Source organism: Berkeleyomyces rouxiae (genome assembly GCF_048999995.1).
Source record: "Berkeleyomyces rouxiae strain 22BRR77 chromosome Unknown BrBRR77_ptg000001l, whole genome shotgun sequence".
Taxonomy (NCBI): domain Eukaryota; kingdom Fungi; phylum Ascomycota; class Sordariomycetes; order Microascales; family Ceratocystidaceae; genus Berkeleyomyces; species Berkeleyomyces rouxiae.
The window spans coordinates 3,910,744-3,934,270 of NW_027396491.1; the positions used below are offsets into that span (position 1 = coordinate 3,910,744).

Consider the following 23,527-nt stretch of genomic DNA (forward strand, 5'->3'; position numbering starts at 1 on the left):
ATGGGCATGTGTTTCTGAGAAGGACCAGAATTACACCAAATCAACCATTTTTCTTCTCTTCCAATTATGCCGAGGCTTATTATCTAGTACGGTACGAAGGTGTTAGGGCTAGTGATCCACACCTTGCATGTCTGTGATGAGGTGTGGCAGAAGTAGAGGGAGAGGTCAGCATGATGTCGCAGTGTAATGGTGAAAATCGTAGCTACAATAACGGGCATGTATCAAACCACAGCTTTCTTTCTTCCACATCAAGGCCAATTCGTCTTTTTTTGATTAGTTAGTTATACGATCAAGAATCATGTGTATTTGATTTTTGTGAGGCTTCAAAATACAAGCACCCAAGACATGAGATGTGTGGTTATTGGATGTCTGATTCGACATGTGTGTATCAGTCTCGGCATAGTATGGACATTGGGCAATGAGCGGCAGGCTACAGGCATTCGAGACTCTTGCTAAGCCACGAGGCCTATTTGTAGTAACGGAAGACGACCCATTGTACTTGTTGACATCACGGGGTAGATGGAAAAAGTGTTTTTTTCTCGTGGTATGTGTGTACTGTCAACCAACCAACCACACATCTTCAACAGCCTAGCAACCGCATTTACACAAGCATGGCGGCTTACAGCCTCCAGCGAAGCCGACCCGCCCAAGGCTGGAGGCTGGACAAAGGCGTCCGTTTTGTCATGCCATGACGTTGATTGGTCCTTGGCTGGCAAACCAGACCTTGTGTCGCAAGCCAAGAAAGGCTGACGAACACGACTGAACATGCTGCTCGATGGCTGGTGGCGCATAGCTGTTGGGGCTGTAACGTTGGTTGATATTGCTGATTACATATGGGAAATACGACACTCGGAGGCGCCCGTATAGACGCTGTGCCGGATTAGAAAGGTTTTAGCAATGTGGTGTATATGTGTGCATATATGCATAGGCTGTAGGGCTCCGAGCCACAAAAAAAGAGAGTATTAGACAGTAAGGAGTAAGACTTACGTGCCTTAACATGAGACTCGGCCCAGGGAACGGCTCAGCGAAGCTATTTTGAGTGATGTCACATGCACCAACTATATTCAGAGTATGATGTCTTGACAGAATGTATGGTCGGTGCCAGGTTTTATGTTAAAAAAGCGGAATGACGTAATTGTAAACCAACCCTATACCCTATCCACACGAAGAACAAAGACTTGATTTGTTGTACTTGTGTAAGTAGCATCCTTTGCAAAAAAACCACAACCCTCTGGCATCAAATGTGGGACATTTCGAGTCTTTTTTTCTTCATAGGGGTCAAAAAGCGGTGAGCCTATTTTTCTCCCTTTCTTTTTCTCCCGTTCATTTGCAGTCGTTACTTGAAAGGAGCTTGTACATGAATTTTGGGCTGGATTGTTGTGTTGTACATGTGCATGTATGTATGTAGATACTTCGTTACTTTGTTTTTTCCCTCTTCCTTATCTTCCGACCCGCCTCTCTCACCGCCTTCTTGTGTTGCTGGAGAAAGAATGAATGAGGGAGGAGGGGCTAGACAGCCATACAAACTGATCAAATTTTGCCGGCCATTAATTCCAGCGTTTGGGTATAAAACTGTCTGTAACTAGTTGGTGAAGACACTGCTTGTTTACGTCATATTGGGGGTTGTTTTTACTTGTGCTACACGTCCTGGATATCAATCATGGCTTTGCCAAATGCCAGACAGGCGACTGCGTTCAGCCATAGGGTGCGTCAATTTGACTTTCAAGTAAATATGCATGTTTGTAGACCAGAGGATGCACGCCCGCAGTTCTTTGCTTGGCGATCAGAAAACAACAGAACGAAGCAAGACTACGAAACAAAAAGTCTAGAACATGCCGTCCATGTACCTGTATCCACCCTGTAACCCATTGGGCCATGCTAGCGTAATCCCATCCTATCCCATCTTGGCTTGATTTTCATGTTAACCGTGACCCTGCCATCACTTTTACTGTTCACAGTTCACCCATTTTTGGATGGCCCAAGCCGACTAAGCCAAGTGGCAGACAACACATGGTACTTGTAGGAATATCTACATCGCTAGCCAACTACCTAACAAGACTATCCTTGTAGGGGCAGGGCGGGGAGAGCCTGAAGAAGGAGCTTGGAAAGGATCCTAATCTCCTATGTTTCGTCTGCATAGTTACTACATGTCGGCTGCTGTTTGCTGTCCGGTCCCGCCCCGAGCCTATTATAAGCCCGGGCCGCAGTTCTGGATTGTGCAGCAACAAGGAGCTTCATGCTGACTTGCTAACTATGTATGTATGTGCATTTGTATCTGGGACACAAGGAGACGCCCTTGTACCACATGCAGTCCTCATTGATTTGTATCACTGTGACCACCTGATTGTCTCTTTGGGTCGCTTGCAGAACCAGCCGGTATACTAGGAAGCCCTATTTGTTAGCCCTCGAGAAATTACCGGCTGAGCTTTGACTGGCCTAACCCAGCAGGTTAATTCGCTCGCTACGTGTTGCATTCGGATAGTCTAGAACGACGAGTAGAAACCTTCATCCATCCCTATTCCATTTCTCCATGGGCCATGTTTCATGGATACCAGGGCGACAAAAAAGAATTTATCCCATGATGTATTTTCGGGACATCTGCAAGGGGCTCAAGGGAGAGCATCTTCCGGTGCATTCTCTAGCTTCTTGGATCTCATCTACCATAGCATAACACGCACACACCACAGGTAAAAAAGCAAACAATCAAGACGCAAAGATGTAGCAATACAGGTGCTATTATGTGTTTTATAGCTTGAAACACCATGGCGAAGCCTTTCTTTTACATTTGGATAGACGGCTGTTTATAGCACTTGTACCCCCAAAATATTGAGCCAAAACAAGGCCCCGAAACAGGTCGGTCCCTGTGGGAATGAGAGGAGGGAATAGGTCAACAGTAGTGATGCTGCGTGAAGTCGTATTGGCGAGTTTTATGGCATGTATGCAGCCAAAGTTAGCCAACTATAGGCCCATTTCTCTTGCGATGGGCGGATGCACTAATTTACATATGTCTAGTGAAAGCCTAGCCCCCATCAAGTATCGGCCACAAACTTTTGTGGTGCGGTTGCGTTTTCCTGTCAGCGTCGATCTGTAGTCTCTGTGGCAAGAGTAATCACTTAATACGTGGTAGACTCGACTAGCTACATATTTGATCACTAACTAACTATTTGGTTTTCTTTTCCTCAATTAGAACAATGGGCATGGCATGGATTGGCGCTGATCTCGTAACCGGCTGCGTCAAGTCATATTCAAAAAATCATATTACGTCATAGTCTGTCCACATACCATCTGGTATGACATTTTTTGTCGCCAGGTGTGCAATACACATGTGGTATGAAGAAAACGCCACAGACAGGTGAGGCTATGACGTAATGAGCAAAAGTTACCACTTGTAAACCCTAGAGGAAGAAGGGTTAGAATAGCCTTTCCTAGTCGATCGGATTGGCCCAGGCCCAGTTTTCCCACTGTTTGAACTGCATATTTTAGGGGGTATGACGATGATGACAAGAACTGGAGGAATCAATTCTTGCCCCTTTCTCGATTTAGTGATGTACCCGTACTTTTAGATGTGGGACCGAGCTGATTTGACCCAGGGTCTGTCTGCCGGGTACTAAGGTTAGTTGTGGATAAAATTGAGACCATCAGATTGATCTCAAACAGGTGTCAGACAGCATGCAACATTTAGGGGATCTGCACTGTTTAGGGTTAAAGTTTTACTGAAGAAGAGAAGATTCCAGGGACGCACGGTACTGAGTTGAGCTGCTTGGTATTGGTTTTGATTGTATCAATCGGTTAGTGGTTGGTTGCAAACACAAGCAAAGCAGAGTTGGATCACTAGTACGAGCCAACAGGAAGAAGACAACTGGAGCGAATACTCATAAGGGGGCAGGCGAGTTACCCGTGGTGTGCAGGCGGAAACAAGGCACGAGACGTATGTGTGTAATGTAATCATGGCACTGTGGTGTTGGTGTGTTGGACTAACATTAGAGAATTGAACCTGGCACTTCTAGCGCTAGATGGGGTCCTGGTGAAAGGTCTAGAAGCTGCTAAATTGGGGGCTAATGACGTTGTATTCCACTTCATCCATGCAAGTGACGCAAGCCGACAACTGCTGGAGACGAGGCTATTCTTTGGAGAAGCCTGCTCTCAAGCAAAGCAACGCGGGCATTGTTTGTCTCCATCATGCCAACTACTTCTACGCAAGTGGTAACTGATGAGTGATGTATCAATACTTTCCACTTCACCCTGGCCATGGTGATGATAATAGGACATGTATGGCGGCCATCTGTACTACGGTCCCTCTCTACTCCTCGACCAGGGCCGGCACGCGGGCGGCCCTTGTTCCTTGTCCGAAGAATAAAACAGAAGCAGAAAAAGAACAAGCCGGTCTGGGGAGATGATGTTCCTTTGCGGTGGAGTTTGACAGCTTGGACAAGCACAGGCACAAGCTGCAAGACGTCGTTTTGTCCCATTCCACTTGTAGACAAACGGCCGGCGGTAGCTCGCCCAAGGACAGTTAGTGATGGATGGATCCAGTGGTGGTGGGTGGGTGGATCCGGCGGTGGATTGATTCGCAGGCCAGACAGACTGTGACCAGACCAAAGTGTTTGCTGGCTGGTCCTGGAGATTGCAGACGGCGTTGTAGCGGGTGTTGTAGTGGGTACTTTGTAGCCATATCTTCTCCTGCCACGCTCCTGTAGACTTCCAGGCCTTGGATGCCTGTATTTTGCTGCCTCTGCAGTGCCCTATAGTGTCCATAGCGTCTCCCTGCGCTGCACCTACAGCACCATCACAGCTAATTCGCAACCCCTAGCCAGACACTATCACCCTGTTGCCTCAATGCAAGCCTCCCATTCCATCGTGCGGCCCCCCGCTCCCCCCACCGACATTTATCTCTTTCTTTTTTCTTCCTTTCTTTCCCAGTCCACCACTTGTTGTCTCTTCTGTCATGCCAACTTAAATCTAGACTTTGATCCATCTACAGTTGTCTCACAAAACAGACAAGGCGCCCTCGTCTTTATCTTTTCCCCCCTCTATTTTCTTCTGTTTCTTCTCCATTCTCGACGCTACGGCCTTCTGACGCCCAGCGCATGCCACCTTTCTTCAACTCTGGGTTCATGTGTGTGTCCATTGCCTGCTCATCACCATCCATCCATCACCTCACCACCAGCGAATCGACGCAAAGTTAAGCCATTGGACGAAACGAAAGCCTGTGCTGTTCTCTTTGCCGAATTCTCGACCTCGTTGTCGACTCTCCACCACCTCGAGCCGACGTTGCCTTTTGCCCCTCTACACACCTCCCTGCAGCTTAATCTTTCGCCCTCTGGGCCTCTACTACTGACGAATTGCCCTTTGTGCTTCAGCTCTTCAGTCTGCCAAAGGCAAAGCCGGTTCTCGTATTGTCTGTGTGGCCTGGCCGTATTTTTGCCTACAAAACTCAACCAGTCTTCACTCCTCTTTTTATTTCTTTTTTTGCTGCCGCCTGCTGTGGTCCATTGCCACCGACTGAGCCAGCCACGACGTCCTTGCTCAATCTTCCGTTCGACCAACCAGCTAGCTACACTACACGCCTAACTGCCGCTTCGTTGTCTCAAACACCATCACGCCACTCAATGTCACGCCGCTGTCTCTTGTCGTGATTCATCGACCGTGTCCGTCTTGAGAAGAGCATCAACCTCTCTCCCGCCAATTCCCACTGTGAAATTCAATTCGTACGTTGTCCACGGCCTGCAACATGCATACACCCACCCATCCACGCATTTGTACCCAGACAGCCACACCCGTCATGTCAGCCAAAAAAAAACAAGTCATCGTCGTCTGGTGTTGTGTTTGATCAGCCATCCCCACCCACCCTGTCTGCATACCGTTCCAGCACTGGTTCCAGCGCTAATTATGGAATAACGTCGTGTTCCATCCCCTTCCACCCCAGCCTGGATAACTTGATTAATGTACTGACTGACCTGTTATACGTGTGACTAGGCTCTTTCATCAATCTGACCCATCACCCCCCCTCAATACTCACTGTTCTCTCGATTCTCTCAACGCCCAATCGACCTGCTCTGTGTCTCGGTATCCAACTCACCATGCAATTAGTAATGCCGACTTCCCCACGGCACACTCCAGCTGGCCATCCAATCCATGATTCTCTGCGTCAAACCAGAGGCAGAAATGCTTCGCCGGTTGCCTCGCCCCTAGTCTCTCCCCATACCACATGGGGCCCTTTTTCAGCCGGCCAAACCTTGCCTCCGCCCAGCGCCCAAAATGGCCATGCTACGACAGCCGCTGACGTCAATGCTAAAGCGACTAGTCCCAGTGGCCGCTCACCAAGTCCCAATTATTTTGGTCTTGTTATAAATAACTCTAATGAAAACACCACATCCTCCCTCGCTGATGGCTTGTGGCAGAACTCCCTTGCCGACTTTCATCCTTCGACTACGATCAACACTTCAACCGATACTGTCCCGTCTGCCACTCCACTCGCCAATACAGACTTCAATCTCTCTAATCAAGACATGGCTACCCTTTGCATGCCCCGGCCATCCTTCCAGCACAACGCCTATCAGTCGCAGGCTGGCCCTGACCGACGACCCCCTATGGCCAGGTTTAATACCATGCCTTCAAACCCTACAGGTTCTCAGACCAAGGCTTCTCACCAAAGTAATGGTCCGTCAATAAACACATCTATAGAAGACTCGTCTCTGAACAAGAGTTCGGGAGCTATTGCCACTTCGACTACTTCAACCAAGCGCGTCCATATTCCTCGTTCAGCTATGCCATCATTTAAATACTCCTCAAATACAGGTGCTCAGGACACCACCCATAAACCTTTCTCCGGCCCTTCTCTGGACATGTCTCAGCCACAGCCTACACATACTCCTATGGATATTGACGAATCGCCGTTTTTCGTCAACACTGCGCCCGCTATGAATCTATCGCTCCCTTCTGGTCGAGGATTCTCTGTAAAGTCATCTGCTACTCATTCAACGGTGGCTATGGTCACCACTGCTATGCCATCAGCACCACCTGTGCGCCCCTCATTGTCCTTGAAGCTCAACCTCGGGACCCCGAGTACTTCATCGTTTACTCCTAGGGCAACGCCCGTCTCCGCTTTGGCTTCTTCAAAAGTCATGTCCCCCCAGGACCTACTAGGCGGTGATAGATTAAGAGATATCATCCATGGTGACGAGTCACAGCTTCTGCTTCTAGATGTGCGTTGTTCGCAGAACTATGCAAACGCACACATTCAGGGAGCACTGAATCTTTGTATTCCGACAATGCTTTTGAAGCGTGAGAACTACATGCTGAAAAAGGTCCTGGAGAACTTTCAAAGACCAGAAGATATTGAGAAGCTGTCCAACTGGCGCAATGTTAGCACCATTGTCGCATATGGCACCTGCTCAACTGAAAAGAACGAGCTGGGCATGGCTTCAAACGTGCTACGCAAATTCACCAAGGAGGGCTTTACGGGGTCAACATATGTTCTTTCTGGCGGTTTTAGCAGCTTTGCTGAAGAATACCCCGACTTGATTACCGATGAAAATGCGTCTTCAAGTGATGGTGACGTTGCCATGTCTTCAAGCAACGGTCCCATTTTCGGAGGCGTTGCCATTCCCCGAGGAGAGGAGCCCATAGCGCCCTTTTTCTCGACAATTCGCCAGAATCTAGATTTGATCAACGGCCCTGGTAAGGTTTCTATTTGCCGCCCAAGTGGCATTGAAACTCGCCGCCTCCCACTGTGGCTGGACCAAGCCTCGCACCCGAGCAATGATGGCAAGAAAGCCACTGACGCCTTTTTTGCCTTGGAATGCAATGAGCGTGATCGCATGAAGTTGGCACTAACAATGAAGCGCTCGGGCTCTTCAAACAATCAGGGCAGTTGTGGTGGTCTGGCTGGCTTTGAAAAGGGCGGAAAGAACCGTTACAAGGAAATTCTCCCTTATGATCATTCCAGAGTCAAGCTTCATGGCAAGGTTGAATGCGACTACATAAATGCCAGTTACGTCAAGTCAAGCCGCAGCAACAAGCGCTACATTGCCAGCCAGGGCCCTCTGCCTGGCACCTGCGATGTAAGTATCTTATTTATGACGTAGCTCTGGTATGGTGAGTCTAACCGAACTATTTTAGGACTTTTGGTCTGTCATCTGGGACCAAGACATTCGCCTCATTGTTAATCTGACTGCCGAGTCAGAGCGAGGCCTTATAAAGTGTCATACCTACTGGAAGGAAAAAAACTACGGGCCGATCCAGGTCAAGCTAGTCACTAGTAATGTCATGTCGCTTGATCTGGATAGTCTTACACGTGGTGATATTCCTTCGAAAATTAACCGCGCTCGTGCTCGTGCCCGCGCGAATACCACCATGTCCTTTGAGTCGAACCCCAACGCCAATTCCAACGGTGCTGCCACTTCTGGCGATGATGAATCAACTACTGCCATCATCCGGTATTTCGCTATCTCGCATACTGGATTCCCTTGGAAACCGATACGCGAGGTTGTCCAACTGCACTACACGGGCTGGCCTGATCTTGGTGCACCGGCACAGCCTGCCCATCTTCTGGCTCTAGTGGAGATGGCCAATATCTTGAATCGCCAAGTCTCGCGACTTGAATCAAGTCCTAGTATCGACCCCTCCACCACGTGGCAAGATGAGGCGGAGCTGGATACGTGCCCTCGGCCAATTCTGGTGCATTGTTCAGCTGGCTGCGGCCGGACTGGAACGTTTTGCACGGTTGACAGCGTCATTGACATGATGAAACGCCAGCGCTTGACCAGCATGGATATTCTGGGCGGCAGGGCACCAGCTGATACAGCGGCTACGGCTGTTGCTGCGGCCATGGGCATCAATGCGCCCAACTCTCCACGCTCATCGGCTGCAGCAATGCGCAGCATCTCGTCAGTATTTGGCTCGCCAACAAGCGCGACAAGTCGCCAACGTAGCTCAAGCACTTCACGCCGCGGATCTTCAGTTGTGACGCCGGTGGTGTACCCTCCACTTGACACCATGTGGATGGGCGACGAGTCGGTTGACTTGATTTGTGAAACTGTCGCTGATTTCCGCCACCAGCGGGTCAGCATGGTACAGACTCCGCGACAGTATGGTCTCTGCTACGAGGCTGTCATGGAGTGGATATCACGACTTAATGACCACTGTGCTGCTGGGTCGGTGGTGGGCTCCCGGATCCGGCCCCGCCAAGGCAGTTTTGATGCGCACTCGACGGCCTAGGGCCTTGAATAGAGGCTCGAGAGTACTTCCTTGCATCCTTTTGATGGCGGTTCTTTTGCGACATTTCTCTACTGTTGTTTGAGCATCTTGTTATACCCATTCGTCTTCGTGATGTCTTTCGAAGATGGAGGAACATGCATAATACATGCGAAATATGAAAAAAAAAGCATGACCTTTTCTGATGTACAATTTTTTAAAGGGGGTTTTGTTATACATGGGGTTTCTTTCCATTGTGGTTCAAGTTTATTATCCTTAATGAGACTGAAGTTTTATATTCACGCGGATCGATGATGAGGTTATGGTTGGAAAGTGAAGTGGTCAAAGGCTGTATTTTTTGAGATGAGGGCTGTTTTGAACAGAAGGTTGTGGTAGTCTTGTCGGTATCTGGTAACTTTCATTTCTGATCGAATTCATATTAGTTGAGTGGTGGTTGAGATTGGATTCTTCTACCGAGATGGCTCCGTGTGGGGGGTTCTTTTTTTTTACAAGTATTTTTCTTTTTCTTGTCACTGCAGAATTTCGTGCAACTTAGTGGTCCTTTTGTCATGACCAAAACGACAGCGCCTATCCACAATTCTGGGTTTTCTTGCGTGATACAAACTCCAGGTACTTTTTTTGATCCCGATAAGCACAAAACAAAAAGAAGAAAAAAAGAGGCACATGCACACGCACAACAGCCCATCGACGACAGCAGAAAAAGACGTTTCTGCATCAATAACAGCGGCACACATCCTCTGATCTTTTCTTTCATTTTTCGAGTAAAATCCCGCAGTAGAGAGACACACCAAATGCAGTCATTCGCGCGTGCGGCTGGCTGCCGGAATCTGCTCCTCTCACGCGCCGCCAGTATCAGCAGTAGAAAAACTGCTCTCACGGGAAGCCTGGGCTCAGCTGCTTTGTGGCAGCGGCGGGCTTCGTCGGCGGCAGCGGCGCCGAGCTTGGGACTATCGTCGGTCGTGGGCGCGGGTGGAAGCGGCTCTAGCAGCGCGAGATCTCAACGTGACAAACGGTGAGTGTATTTTTTTTCTTCTTTTTTTTCTTTTTGCCTCGTGTCAGTTTATCCCCGTCGCTGTCCCAGAGGCTTCTCCACTACCGTGAACACCAATCTCGTCGACTCCTGGTTCTTGTTCATGTTCTCAACGGGTGAACCTGGCACTTTTTACAGAGCTTCCCAAGTGGGAATAGAGCACAGGGAGTTTTACCTGATGGCCCGCCTGTTTGCTCGGTTGCCCGAAAATGAGATTAAAGAACTCAGCATCCCGCTTCCTGGTCGTCTGTCTCCGGTCTCCAGCTTAGTAGCGTAGCCTGTCCGCCATCGGCTGGTTGACAGAGACAGGGAATCCCCGCCTCACCAAAACGCCCTCCCAGCACGATTGAATGGCCCAAAGTGCCGCAATTCCAGCTGCTGCTTTCGTCTTGGGCACACCACGCCCGCTCCTCGCTTCCAGCGCTGCTGTGGCTCCGAGACCCGCCCGGACGGGGCAGACAACCCTGAACTCGAACTCGAACCCGAACCCGAACCCAGCGCATCCCCAGCCCCGCCTCCCTGGTCACATTCAAGGCACAAGTCACAATTCACACGTCACAGACGCCCATTATTTCACTGTATTTTTGGTCTCCTTATCGCCATCTGCCAAGTGAACAATGTTAAGAACAATGTCAGCTTGAAACGTGTGTGGCTCCAAGCTAGCCGGCTAGTCAGATACAGATAGCTTCCGACAACCAAGACCTCATCCACCAGTACTCAGTACTCAGTACCCAGTACCCAGTACCCACCCCGCATCTTGCTTCGCCAGGGGGAAGAGTGGGGTTCTGGCCTGGTACAGGCAGGCTGTTCAGGCCATTGCAGCTGAGGCGTGACGTATAAATGGGCTCAAGCCGGAAGTGCAGAACTCCGCAGATTGGTACAAGAACGATACCCTGTGTTGTTGTTTCCCGCCTGCCCTGTTCTGAAGCTGCTTGTTTGCTTGAGCTCTGCTATAAAGCTGACAAATATCCCGTTTCCTTCCTGCCCTCCATCTTATATGCTGTCTTCATCTCTCTTCTCTTCATTTCCATCTCCCACTCGCCTTTATCTCCATCGCCTGCAATACCCCTCTGCCAGTTCTGCAAGCTATAAATCTCGGAGCTACAGCTACCCCCTACTAACTCGATCCGTTCCGCTTTGCCCCTCCTTGCTGGTTTAGTTCTCTGCGCTCAACCTCCCAAGCTGCAGCTCGCTCGTGCTCTACCGTCGGCACCTCTCATCTAGCTATCGATCTCTTTAATTCTCCCGAAACCTCAAGAGCAATGACCGACCGCGATGTTCTCCCTGCGGCTTTCAAGCCATCGCACTACAAGCTCTCGCTGTACGACCTTGAGTTCAAGAACTGGACCTACAATGGTTCCGTTAGGTAGGGATCCCACAACGAATACTATAGCCGTAGCTTAGCTCTAATCTCCTGTGTTCTTGCTCCTTTTAGTATCGATGTCGCTATCACTGAAGCTACCAAGGAGCTTGTCCTGAATGCCCTCGAGGTCAAGCTCTCGTCTGCCAAGGTCATTGTTGCCGGCAAGACTATTTCTTCCTCCGAATACACATACAATGAGCGCGCCCAGCGTGTGTCAGTTGCCTTTAGCGAAGAGATTCCTGTTGCTGACAAGGCTCAGGTTGTCCTTAAGTTCCAGGGCATCATGAACAATGAGATGGCCGGCTTCTACCGCTCTAAATACAAGCCCGTTGCCCCTGCTGCTCCCTCAGTTCCCCGCGATGACGACTGGCACTATATGCTCAGCACCCAGTTCGAGTCTTGTGATGCCCGCCGCGCCTTCCCTTGCTTTGATGAGCCCAACCTCAAGGCTACCTACGACTTTGATATTGAGATCCCCGAGGATCAGGTTGCGCTGAGCAACATGCCCGTAAAGGAGGAAACCAAGACCAAAAACGGCCTGAAGAAGGTTTCCTTCGAGACCTCCCCCATTATGAGCAGTTACTTGCTCGCTTGGGCCGTCGGTGACTTTGAATACATCGAGGCCTTCACTGACCGCAAATACAACGGCAAGCAGATTCCCGTTCGTGTCTACACCACCCGTGGTCTCAAGGAGCAGGGCGAATGGGCTTTGCAGCATGCTCCCAAGATCATCGACTTCTTCTCCGAGATCTTTGGCATTGACTACCCTCTTCCCAAGGCGGATTTGATTGCCGTTCATGAGTTTACTCATGGTGCTATGGAGAACTGGGGTCTGGTCACCTACCGTACCACTCAGGTTTTGTATGACCCTAAAACTTCGGATGCCCGTTTCCTCAACTCAGTTGCCTACGTTGTCGCCCACGAGCTAGCCCACCAATGGTTTGGCAACCTGGTTACCATGGACTGGTGGGATGAGCTGTGGCTGAACGAGGGCTTTGCCACTTGGGTTGGTTGGCACGCTATCGACCACCTGCACCCCGAGTGGCAGGTTTGGGCTCAGTTTGTCAACGAGGGTATGGAGTCTGCTTTCCGCCTAGATGGTATCCGCTCCAGCCACCCCATTCACGTACCGGTGCGTGATGCCTTGGATGTCAACCAGATTTTCGACCACATCAGCTACCTCAAGGGCTGCTCGTCTATTCGCATGTTGGCCAACCACCTTGGTGTTGAAACTTTCCTGAAGGGTGTCTCCAACTACCTTAAGAAGCATGCTTATGGCAACGCCAAGACCCAGGCCCTTTGGGATGCTCTGAGTGAGGCTTCCGGCCAGGATGTCACTGCTCTGATGACTCCCTGGATTGGCAAGATTGGTCACCCTGTGCTTACTCTTGAGGAGAACAAGGCTGGTGATCTCAAGATCAAGCAGAACCGCTTCCTGTCTACTGGCGATGTCAAGCCCGAGGAGGACGAGACTGTCTGGTGGGTGCCTTTGGGCATTGAGGGTGTTAATGGCACCAAGGGTGTTGCCTCTCTTGCTCTGACCACCAAGGAGGATACCATTTCTGGCGTTGACACCGATTTTTACAAGCTCAACTCTGGTGCCACTGGTTTCTACCGTGTTGCCTACCCTCCGGATCGCCTGGCTAAGCTTAGCACGCAGCTGGACCGCCTGAGCGTTGAAGACAAAATTACCATTGTGGGTTCTGCTAGCGATCTGGCTTATGCTGGTCGCCTCCCTACCTCTGGCTTGCTCTCCTTTGCCAAGGGCTTCAAAAAGGAGACCAACACTCTGGTCTGGAACCAAGTCCTTGACTCCACTACCCGCGCCAAGTTTGTCTTCGCTGACGACCCGGTCATCAAGGGTGGCTTGGAAAAATTCATCCTTGAGTTGATTGACGAGGCAGTCACCAAGATTGGCTGGGAGTTCACCGAGGGCGAGAGTTACCTTCAGTCCCAACTCCGTAAGCGCCTCATCGGATCCGCTATTGCCAACAACCATCCTGTTGTGACCAAGGAGGCCCTGAAGCGCTTCGACCAGTGGGTTGAGAACCCCAACTCCGATGCCATTCACCCTAACCTGCGTGGTGCTGTGTACCTCGCTGCCATCAAGAATGACCCTGTTCGGGCTGTTGAGGTCATTAAGAACGAGTGGTTCACTACCAAGTCCATTGATGGAAAAATCATTTCCCTGTCTTCATTGGGCAACGCCCGCGATGTTGACATCATTGAAAAGACTCTACTGCCCTTCCTTTTCAACCAGTCCCCTCCTGCCGCCGCCAAGGACTCTGCTCCTTCGGCTGACATGCACGCCCTGGGCTCTTCCCTAGCCCACAACCCCGATGGCCGTCTTCCTCTGTGGTCTTACTTGAAGGGCAACTGGGAGAAGTGCCTGGCCAAGCTTGGAAACCCAGTTGTTGTTGACCGCTTCATCGGTGTGTCACTGTCGGGCTTCAGCGACGAGAAGTACATTGATGAGATCACGTCCTTCTTTGCTGACAAGGACACTTCCAGCTTCAACCGCACTTTGGAAACGGCTAAGGATGGAATTCGTGCCCGTTCTGCCTACAAGAAGCGCGACAGTGTTGCTCTGAAGGAGTGGCTCATCCAGAACGGGTATGCTACCTCGGCATAACTAGTCAAATACCGTTTGTAGAGCACAGAATATCAATTATGTGCTGTTGGCGTAAATTGTATTAATATAGTGTAACTCAATACCATTACATGTTGGAGAGTTTCCAGCAGAACATGATCAAACGCCAAGTAACAGTAGAACAAGCCGCCTCAACACCATGATGTGTATTTGGACTCAAGTTCATGAAACGTTTCCAAAGCTACAACTAAATGTGTGTATTTGTGAGCTGTATATGAAAAAGAATAAGAAAGCAAGTACAAAACGGGGTATCTAGATAATTTTAACATCGCGCATAAAAATAGGAAAAGTCGGGTTCAGTGCTCTCGGCCCTTTCATTGTACCCGGTGACGGTAGCGTGCCCGGCTGGCATCTCGGCCTCTTCGTTCTGAGTATCCTGACTCTGAGTCCAAGTCATACGGCTTGCGCGGCCACTCGTCACAGATGTCGATACCGGAGCGAGGATATGCCCACTCAAGGTACAGGTACAGCAAGTAATCGACAATTGCACAAATGCAAAACAGCTTACCAGCCCACAGGCCGCAACCGTAGTACCGCTTCAGGCGATCAATAAGGGCAAAGTCTTGGACGCGCGAGCGGCGTGGGGTGACGTTTGCATCGTCGCCATAAAACTCGAGCTCGGAGATGTGACCCGAGATGCCGTCGTAGACGCGCTCAGCGCGCTTTGCGACATTGACCCACGAGTACATTTCGCGGACCTCGTCGTGGAAGAGTTCAGGGTGGACCTCGCCGGCGCGGAAGTTTGCAATGGCACGGCCGGTGGCTGCGACAAGGTCGTCTTCTTCGGGCTTGGCGAAGACGGTCATGTGCGACGGGAGGACCTCGGGGATGCCGCCGACCTGGGTCGCGACGACGTAGAGACCACACGACGCGGCCTCGACGATAACGGTGCCAAAGGCCTCGGTCAGCGACGGGTGCAGGTAGATGTGGCCACGCACCATGACGTCACGCACCTCCTCGTGGCGCACCTTGCCGAGCATTTGCACGCGGTCCTGTAGCACGTTTTGCTCAATCATTTGCTGCAGGTCAATGGCCTTGGGTCCATCGCCGGCAATGATGAAGCGCGTGTTGGGGTGGTTTTCGAGGATACGCGGTATCGCGGCCGTGAGTAGGTCTGTGCCTTTGTTGTAGAAGAGCCGCGATATCACGACGATGGTGATTGGGTCCAGCGGACCTGGAGCGGGACGCGGGGGCTCGCGCGGGTGGAAATTGTCGGCGACGACAGCATTGGGGATCACGGAAACCATCAGCGGGTCTAGAGAGGCGCGGAGGACCGTGTTTTCTTTGCTATAGCGGGGGGTGGAGAAGTGGCGGTTAGTTAGACCAAACATGGAACAAGATTGTACTGGGAACGGCGCATACCACGTGTGACTGACGCAAATGACATGGTCGACGTCGCTAAGCGTAAACTTTAGCAGCTTGTTGGCCAGAATTGACGAGGCGTCGGCAAAGCCAAAGAGCGAGTGGTCGGTGAAGACGGTGCGCAGGCCCATGGTACGGGCATGGAGAATGGCCTCGTGGCACAGGTTGCTCAGACTGGCGTGACCATGGACAATTTCGATTTGCTCGCGGATGATGATGTTGCGGAAGAGCGGGAAGAAGGAAAAGACTGTGGGAAAGGTCGACTGGCGGAAGATGACAGCAAACGGGCAGTAGTACACTTTGATGCCGTTGGTTAGGTAGCGCACGCCCTTGCGGTCCTCGTAGGCGTGCGTGATGATGATGACTTTGTGGCCACGGTCGACTAGTTTGGTGGCCACTTGGTAGATGTGTGACTCAACTCCTCCCGGCTGCGGGTAGAAGAAGTCGGAGACCATGGCAATATTGTACGTGCGGCGAGGCATGGCGGGCAGACTGCTGGGACGGCAGGCCAAACCAAGCTCGAGGGCCTCTTATCGTGAGCTTGGGGCTCAGCTTCAAACTTGGTGGTTGTCAAAGCTAGAAGCTATGGCCGGCTGCCATCAACTGTCGAGAGGTGCAGGCGTCAGGCGTCATACAGTGTCTTAACTGTATGCGGGTGTCGCTTTGCAGCAGTTAGTACAGTGCGCAGAACTGTGCGCTTATCGCACCAATAGAATGACGGCATGATACCCTTATCGGATTTCGGCAGACATAGTTACAACCTTATAAACCCCTGTCCCAACCTCATCTCAAGAGCTTGTCCTAGCTGGCCGTCCCACTGCTAGAGGCCACCTTGACAGAAGACCCAGCCAAATATAGCTCAGGCCAACGTGAGAGGACCTCGACTTTAGATTGACTTCAACCCAAGCTGAGACCTGTGGCTTCACCCATTTTTTCTTTGTTTTCCTCATCCTCCCCCAACCGGCTTTCCTGTGCACCACCACACAACTGCCCTGCTTGTGCTGTCTGCTCTGAATATCCAACATACCTCACCCCCAGAATACCTAAAGGGCTGTCTGCAACTACTCCTGGTGCTTCTTTACCGTCGAGCTGGCTCACTCACCTACCTTACCTACCTTGAATTGACTGGCAGGCCGACCAATTCTTAGCTACCGACCACTGAGAACACTCGCCCATTGGCCACACACCCAGGCCTGACGTGCGCTCATTTCTTTTCTCTTGTTTTCTTCTTCTCTCACAATGCACGCTGCATCTCCAGTGCTAAAGGCCCTGGGTCTGGCATTCTTGTGCTCGTCCCAGGCTCTCGCTGCGTCGGCCGTCATTGGTATCGATCTCGGCACCGAGTTCATCAAAGCCTCACTTGTCAAGCCCGGAATTCCTCTTGAGATTGTCCTCACCAAAGACTCTCGCCGCAAGGAGACCTCGTGCATTGCTTTCAAGCCTGCGCCCGGAACCCCCAAGGAAAGCGACTTTCCCGAGCGCTCGTATGGCTCCGATGCCGTGGCCCTGGCCGCCCGCTTCCCCGGCGAAGTGTACCCCAACCTCAAGACGCTTCTCGGCCAAAGCCTAACCAGTCCTGTGGCCCAAGAGTACATCAAGCGCCATCCCGCCCTTGTGGTCGAGGAAAATGCTGAGCGCGGCACCGTTGCCTTTGGAAGCAAGGCCTTTGCTCCCGGCAAGAATGTGTGGATGGTTGAGGAGCTGCTCGCCATGGAGCTCCAGTCAATCCGCAAAAATGCCCAGGCTCTGGCCGGCTCCGACAGTCCCATTTCTGCCGCTGTCATCACTATCCCTGTTTTCTTCACCACTGAGGAAAAGAGAGCCGTCCACTTGGCCGCTAAACTTGCTGGCCTGGAGATCCTTGACCTTATTGGCGATAGTGCTGCTGTTGGTCTCAACTACGCCACCACTCGCCAGTTCCCCTCTGTCTCAGATGGTCTGGCACCCGAGTACCATCTTGTCTTCGACATGGGCGCCGGATCTACCAAGGCTAGTGTCCTACGCTTCCAGGCCCGCTCCGTCAAGGACGTTGGAAAGTACAACAAAACCGTCCAGGAGGTCCATGTCATGAGCTACGGCTGGGACCGTTCTCTAGGTGGTGATGTCCTCAACACTCTCATCATTGACGATATTGCTGCCAAGTTCGCCGAAAGCCCCAAAGCTCAGGCTATTTCAGCTACCTCCGACAAGATCCTGGCTCACGGCCGTGCTGTTTCTCGTATGACCAAGGAAGCCCAGCGTCTGCGCCACGTTCTCAGCGCCAACATCAACACTCAGGCCAACTTTGAGGGTCTGTTTGAGGATATTGACTTCAAGTACAAGCTTACTCGTGCTGACTTCGAAGAAATGGCTGCCCCCTACTTTGAGCGTGTTGGTTCGGCTATTCAGACTGCCCTGACCAAGGCGAACCTTGAGGTTTCCGATCTGTCTTCGGTTATTCTCCACGGCGGTGCTTCTCGCACTCCATTTGTTCGTCGTGAGCTCGAAAAGATTATTGGCTCTGCCGAAAAGATCCGTGCCAGTGTCAACTCGGATGAGTCTGCTGTCATGGGCGCCGTTTTCCGTGGCGCTGAAATCAGCCCCAGCTTCCGTGTCAAGGACATTCGCCTGACTGAGACCACCCCGTACTCTGCTGGTATCAAGTGGACCAATGTCGAGGGCAAGCCTCGCCACCAGCGCGTGTGGTCGCCAATTTCTGTTCTCGGCGCCGCCCCTAAGGAGGTCACTCTTCCTGCCCGCGATGGCTTTGAGGCAACCTTTTACCAGACTATTGATGAGGAGGACCGTGAGATACTAGCCTTCAAAACTACGAACATGACCGCATCTATTACCGAACTCAAGGACAAGTTCTCCTGCGACGAGGCTGACATCCGTTTCAAGGTTGCTGCATCCCTGTCCCGCGAGGATGGCGAAGTCATTGTGAGCAAGGCGTTTGTTGAGTGTGAGACTGAAGTCGCCGATAAGGAAGGCCTTATCGGTGGTGTCAAGAACCTTCTTGGCTTTGGCAAGCGGGACCAGAAGCCCCTGGGCACTGAAGACGCCGAGACCGAGAACCCGATTGTCGAGGAAGCTGATGATACCACATCTAGCTCCAACTCTGCAGATGATTCCAAGTCTACCCCTGTCGCTGATGCCAAGGAGAAGGAAAAGAAGAAGGAAATCGTCAACGTTCCCGTCGGTTTCACTACCTCTGAAATGGGCATTTCGTCACTGTCCAAGGCCAGCCTGAAGACTTCTCTGGGCCGTCTTAGTGCCTTTGAAGCTTCTGACCTGGCTCGTCGTCAGCGTGAGGAGGCTCTTAACCAGCTAGAAGCCTTCACTTACAAAGCTAGTGAACTTCCTGAGACTGAGGGCTGGCAAAAGTATGCCACCGAGGCCGAGCGCACTGCCATTACCGACAAGTCAGCCGAGTATGGCGAGTGGGTCTACGGCGATGGCGCCGATGCTTCCAAGCCCGAGTTCGATGCCAAGCTTGAGGACCTCAAGAGCATTGTTGACCGGGTCACTCAGAGAATTGAGGAGAACGAGAAGAGACCCGGACTTGTTGAGAAGCTCCAGAGCACTCTTGCCCAGTCAACTGAATACGTCGCGTCTCTCCGTGCCGGCATCAAGGAGTACAAGGATTGGCACGCTTCTGCTTCCACCTCTGAGTCTACCGCATCCACTGCCAGTGAAGCCGACGCCGAGCCCAGCGCTGACGCCGCCAAAGATCCTAAGAAGTCATCGTCGTCAATGCAGGACGTTTTGGAGGATATTGGCCCCGTGCCTCCGATCCACGAGGAAGCTGATCTCGAGGGTCTCGACAAGCTAATCACCGACGCCAAGACCTGGCTCGACGACAAGCTACCGCAGCAGGCCGCGCTCAGCCCCACCGACGATGCTATCCTCGTCATCGCCGAGCTCGAAACGTTCCTCGCTAATCTCGAGCGCGCCGGCGTCGACCTGACCATGAAGGGCGTCCGCAACTTTGAAAAACGCAAGGAGCAGGAGGCCAAGAAGGAGAAGGCTGCCAAGGCTGCCAAGGACAAGGCCAAGAAGGAGGCTGCGAAGAAGGCGAAGCAGGCTGCGAAGAAGGCCGAGGAAGCGGATAGTGAGACTTCTGCTGCTGCTGATGATGATGATAAGGCGGACGAGAGCGTAGAGAAGGAGCAGGATCACGATGAGTTGTAGATGATGCTGCAGGGAGAGTGGAGGTGGTTTATGTATATTTGTAGAATTCAAAACTTTCAACACGTTTACCTTTGGAGCTAGAGTTACTGTGATGATCAACAAGATATAAACTAACCATCATCAGTTCATGACAATGCTCTAGTTACAATGCAATACGTAGGTAGATACGGATATTGATGCGGCAAGCTTATAGTTACACATAGGGTTAACCGTCTTAATGAATAGGGTTATGTTTCATCTGCGCAGATTATGATGAACGGAGATTACATGACAGAAAAAAGAAGGATTATGCTACACATCTTGTAGATCGTGTTTAAAAATCATCAAATTAAGAAAAAAAAAAAAAAAGACAAGTAGGATATGACAATGAAACAGAGTTGAACAGGGAGAAATAAAATGGGAAGTGGGTATACATGAGGGGGAACTCTCGAGGGCAGCCATATGTGGATGAATGCGAGATGTAGAAAGATGGAAAGCTAGGGAGGTGGAAGAGTATTGAAGTGGCATTGACGTTGAAAGAAGTCTGACTAAAAGGGAGGCCAGGGAAGTAAAGATAACAAGAAAAGGGTCCCAACGACGGGGTGGTATATGAACAAGAAAGGAGGGAAGAAAAGGGAATCATGGAGAGAAGAGGAGCAGAGGCGAGAAGACAAGGAGGCGATGAGAAAAGAAACAGAACGTCCTGGCTATCTTGGTCGCATTCTTTGTGCTGTCAAAGGAGAGGCACATGTTATTCGTTAGATGCGGCCATCTGTCAGAGTATCAAGCATAAGTCAGTACAGAACCCCCTTTTTTTTTTTTTGTTTTAATCCTCTAACGCCGCAAGTCTGTAAGCCATGCAGGAAAAATGCACGTGGATTTAAAGCGCCAGGACTAAGCGGTCTAGTGGAAGCCACCGTCGCTAGCCACAGGAGACGGGGGCATGTTGCCAGCACTAGGCGCTCTCATGGCGTCACAGGCCATGCCCAGACGGTGCTTTTGGTGGCCGTCAACCACGACATTGTGGGAAAAGGGGGCTTTGGTAGGCGCGGTGGCGGCGGTAGTGGTGGAGGTGGAGGTGGTGAGAGACAGCGACATACCGTCGCGATGGGCCTGGGCCTGTTTCTGCTGGCGGGCTTCCTGTTGGGACGCAACAGTGGGCGAGGATGAGGCAGAAGAAGAGGCAGAGAGCGTCTCAGCGTCGCCGCGCAGGGAGACCACAGCCTCGAGGTTCTGAATTTCGCGCAGGCGGGCCTCGAGGGCTTCCAGCTCTTCGGTTTGCAGCGAGACGATGCGTTTTCTGGTGTCGAGAGAGACTTGTTAGTGGGCGAATGTAGACGGGACTTTGCAGCTTGCGTACCTCTTGTCAACCTGACTATCCAAGTCGGCCACGCTGTTTTCAATGCGGAACAGATCTGCCAGTTCTTGGGAGAACGAGCGGGCAATAGTACTGCACACGGCGGCATATTAGCAATGGTCTACACACGGCAATAGAAGCATTGGCGACATACGACTGCGGGCGGCGACCGCTGGGCTTCCAGTCGCGGTCCAGCTCTTCGTCCGTGTAGTTGGTCATGATGTCGGTGAAGGCCGTTGTCGTTATGGTCGTGAATAAAGCAGGCAAGGCCGTAATAGACTGGCGTTCAGGTCACGACGGCAGGTGGAAAACAAAACAAGCGCAGAATTAAACGTGGAGAAGAGGAAAAAAGAAAGCTGGAGTATGCAAAGGAAGAAAAAGAAAGGTGCACAGTAATAAGAGAAGCAAAGAAAGACGAGAAAAGGAGGTTGGACAAAGGCCAATTGAATTGATACTAGATTGGCACTTTCCGTTCTGGGTCTTGGGTCTTATGAGCAAGCGAAGTGAAGGTGAAGCAACTACTCTCTGCACTTGGAGCTTTGCTAGGAAGGGCTTGGAATTCAGAGAGCAAGTGCTGAAAAAAAGGAGATTAAGTGCAGTGATGGGATGAGCAAGGATAGAAGGAAGAATAAAGAGAAAGAGCAAGAGCAAGAGGAAGAGTAGTTGTAGAAAGCGTGAAATGGTTTGAGCGGAAAGTGCAACCGTTGGGTGGTAGTCTCTGATCAAATTGGGAGATAGAAGTGCTGGCTGGGGCAGGTACGCAATGGCGAAAGGGGAAGGAGCAAAGGTTAATTATTATACTCCTCGCACCTGTGTCTGAGTGAGACAAGCAACTGCTCTACTCTGGTCTGCTGTGTCTACTTTTACACATCGCCATGTCACTTTGTGTCTTGCCGGGACAAGTACGCCTACGGTATGCGGCACTGTGTACTGTGCGACTCGGCCCTGTTTCCAAGTTCTTGAGGCACAGAACCCAGAACCAACCAACAAGCCAGCGCCTGACCGCATTTTCTGTCCCAACCGCATAAGATAATCTGCCCGCCAGGCATGGCCACCGCTTGGCCTGTTTCCTTGCCCTAGTAGGGCTCACTAAGACGAAACACGAAAAGAAGACATCCCAAAGAGGATCCTGATTCGTCTTGGAGGCATATACACGCACGTACGCAGAGGAGGCTTTTCCTGTCTGTTAGCTTTTGGAGGATCTAGAGGTCTCAGTGAAGAATAATTAAAGTGAAGATGTGCGCGATCCGGTATTGCAATGGACATGAGGATGGATTAGTGTGTGGCCAGAGCCTTGGGGGACTGTGTGTGGCTTCAAGGGCGCCCTGTGAGCCGGTGGTGGTGATGGCACGTTTTGATGGTCTTAGGGTGGCCTACACGAAGCACCAGAAACTGTTTCCCTCGTGGCCGACGCATACAATAGTTTGTCCGAGGCAGTCTTCCCTTGGGCCAATAAAGGGTTTCACGGCCTCGATCTGTGTGCTGGTCCTGAGCTTCGGCGTACAAACATCCATCTCTCCATCTGAGCCTTTAATGAGGTCTGTCTCTAGGGTTACTTCAAGGGGCCTGCTTCGAGATATAAAAAGGGACTTCATGCAACCCCCATGTTTCAACAACCAAATTAGCCTGGACACAAATTTAAGCCCTGTAGTGACTTGATACCTCTGCGCCAACCTGACCTGGCTTACTCGGTCCTGGAACTGTCCACTGTGCATAGCTTGGATGGGAGGCAGACATAGTTCGTCCATAGTCTCTGTCTATATTTGGGCACTGTCTTGAGTGTCTTATGCAGCCAGGGAATCAGGGCGGTTCGGTTCTTACAGACGCAGCAGACCGCAATATCGCAGACCAGAACACCTTGTGCATGCTTGTCGGGCCAAATCCCTCAGTCAGTCAGCCCCATCATCTCATCGGCCCAGTTCACGCCGCCAGTGACTTTGCCATTTCCGCATACATGTCGCATGACAAGCCGCCGCATTTAGGCCCGTTCTTCATCAGCAAAGCGGGCACAGGCTGGACGTAGTGTTGTTGTCTTTGCCCCGGGTCTAAGACGGCATAAGCTGCCCTTATACTATTGCGCGAGCTGAACCGTGGGCAGTTTGTCCGTGGCGGGCTCGTCCTTTGCGCTTATGGAGCGAGCGTCATAGCTTTAGTGTCGGCCGGTGACTTGCTGGGAAGAGGCTTGTTGCATAAAGAGTTGGACCCTTTGTGATGTGCATGTACTAAATGCATAATATGCACATCATGAGCTGGCCCTCTCGGAGCCACGTTCTTGAGACAACGAACACCAAGTGCACAGTAGCAGCAATGTGCCAATCTCGGCAACATTAGCGAGAGGCTTCCTCTGATCCTTCCATGACAGCAGCCAATTCTGTAAATGTTTCTGCCAAACAGAGCTAA

At 51.3% G+C, this 23,527-nt stretch overlaps 5 protein-coding genes across 5 annotated transcripts; 3 read left to right on the forward strand and 2 right to left on the reverse strand.

The window, feature by feature from the left end:
- Positions 1-6,092: 6,092 nt before the first annotated feature.
- On the forward strand, positions 6,093-9,219 carry BROUX77_001106 (uncharacterized protein; the record flags this gene model as incomplete). Its single annotated transcript, XM_073745499.1, has 2 exons — positions 6,093-8,063; positions 8,122-9,219. The coding sequence occupies 2 exons, from the start codon at positions 6,093-6,095 to the stop codon at positions 9,217-9,219; spliced, it is 3,069 nt and encodes a 1,022-aa protein (XP_073609341.1).
- Positions 9,220-11,508: 2,289 nt separating this feature from the next.
- On the forward strand, positions 11,509-14,241 carry BROUX77_001107 (uncharacterized protein; the record flags this gene model as incomplete). The annotated part of the gene is made up of 2 exons (XM_073745500.1): positions 11,509-11,612; positions 11,682-14,241. 2 exons carry the CDS (start codon positions 11,509-11,511, stop codon positions 14,239-14,241), a joined length of 2,664 nt encoding a protein of 887 aa, XP_073609342.1.
- Positions 14,242-14,573: 332 nt separating this feature from the next.
- On the reverse strand, positions 14,574-16,103 carry BROUX77_001108 (uncharacterized protein; the record flags this gene model as incomplete). The annotated part of the gene is made up of 2 exons (XM_073745501.1): positions 14,574-15,546; positions 15,622-16,103. The coding sequence occupies 2 exons, from the start codon at positions 16,101-16,103 to the stop codon at positions 14,574-14,576; spliced, it is 1,455 nt and encodes a 484-aa protein (XP_073609343.1).
- A 757-nt stretch (positions 16,104-16,860) lies between these two features.
- On the forward strand, positions 16,861-19,791 carry BROUX77_001109 (uncharacterized protein; the record flags this gene model as incomplete). Its single annotated transcript, XM_073745502.1, has 1 exon — positions 16,861-19,791. One exon carries the CDS (start codon positions 16,861-16,863, stop codon positions 19,789-19,791), a length of 2,931 nt encoding a protein of 976 aa, XP_073609344.1.
- An 882-nt stretch (positions 19,792-20,673) lies between these two features.
- On the reverse strand, positions 20,674-21,346 carry BROUX77_001110 (uncharacterized protein; the record flags this gene model as incomplete). Its single annotated transcript, XM_073745504.1, has 3 exons — positions 20,674-21,070; positions 21,131-21,220; positions 21,282-21,346. 3 exons carry the CDS (start codon positions 21,344-21,346, stop codon positions 20,674-20,676), a joined length of 552 nt encoding a protein of 183 aa, XP_073609345.1.
- Between the last annotated feature and the right edge of the window lie 2,181 nt (positions 21,347-23,527).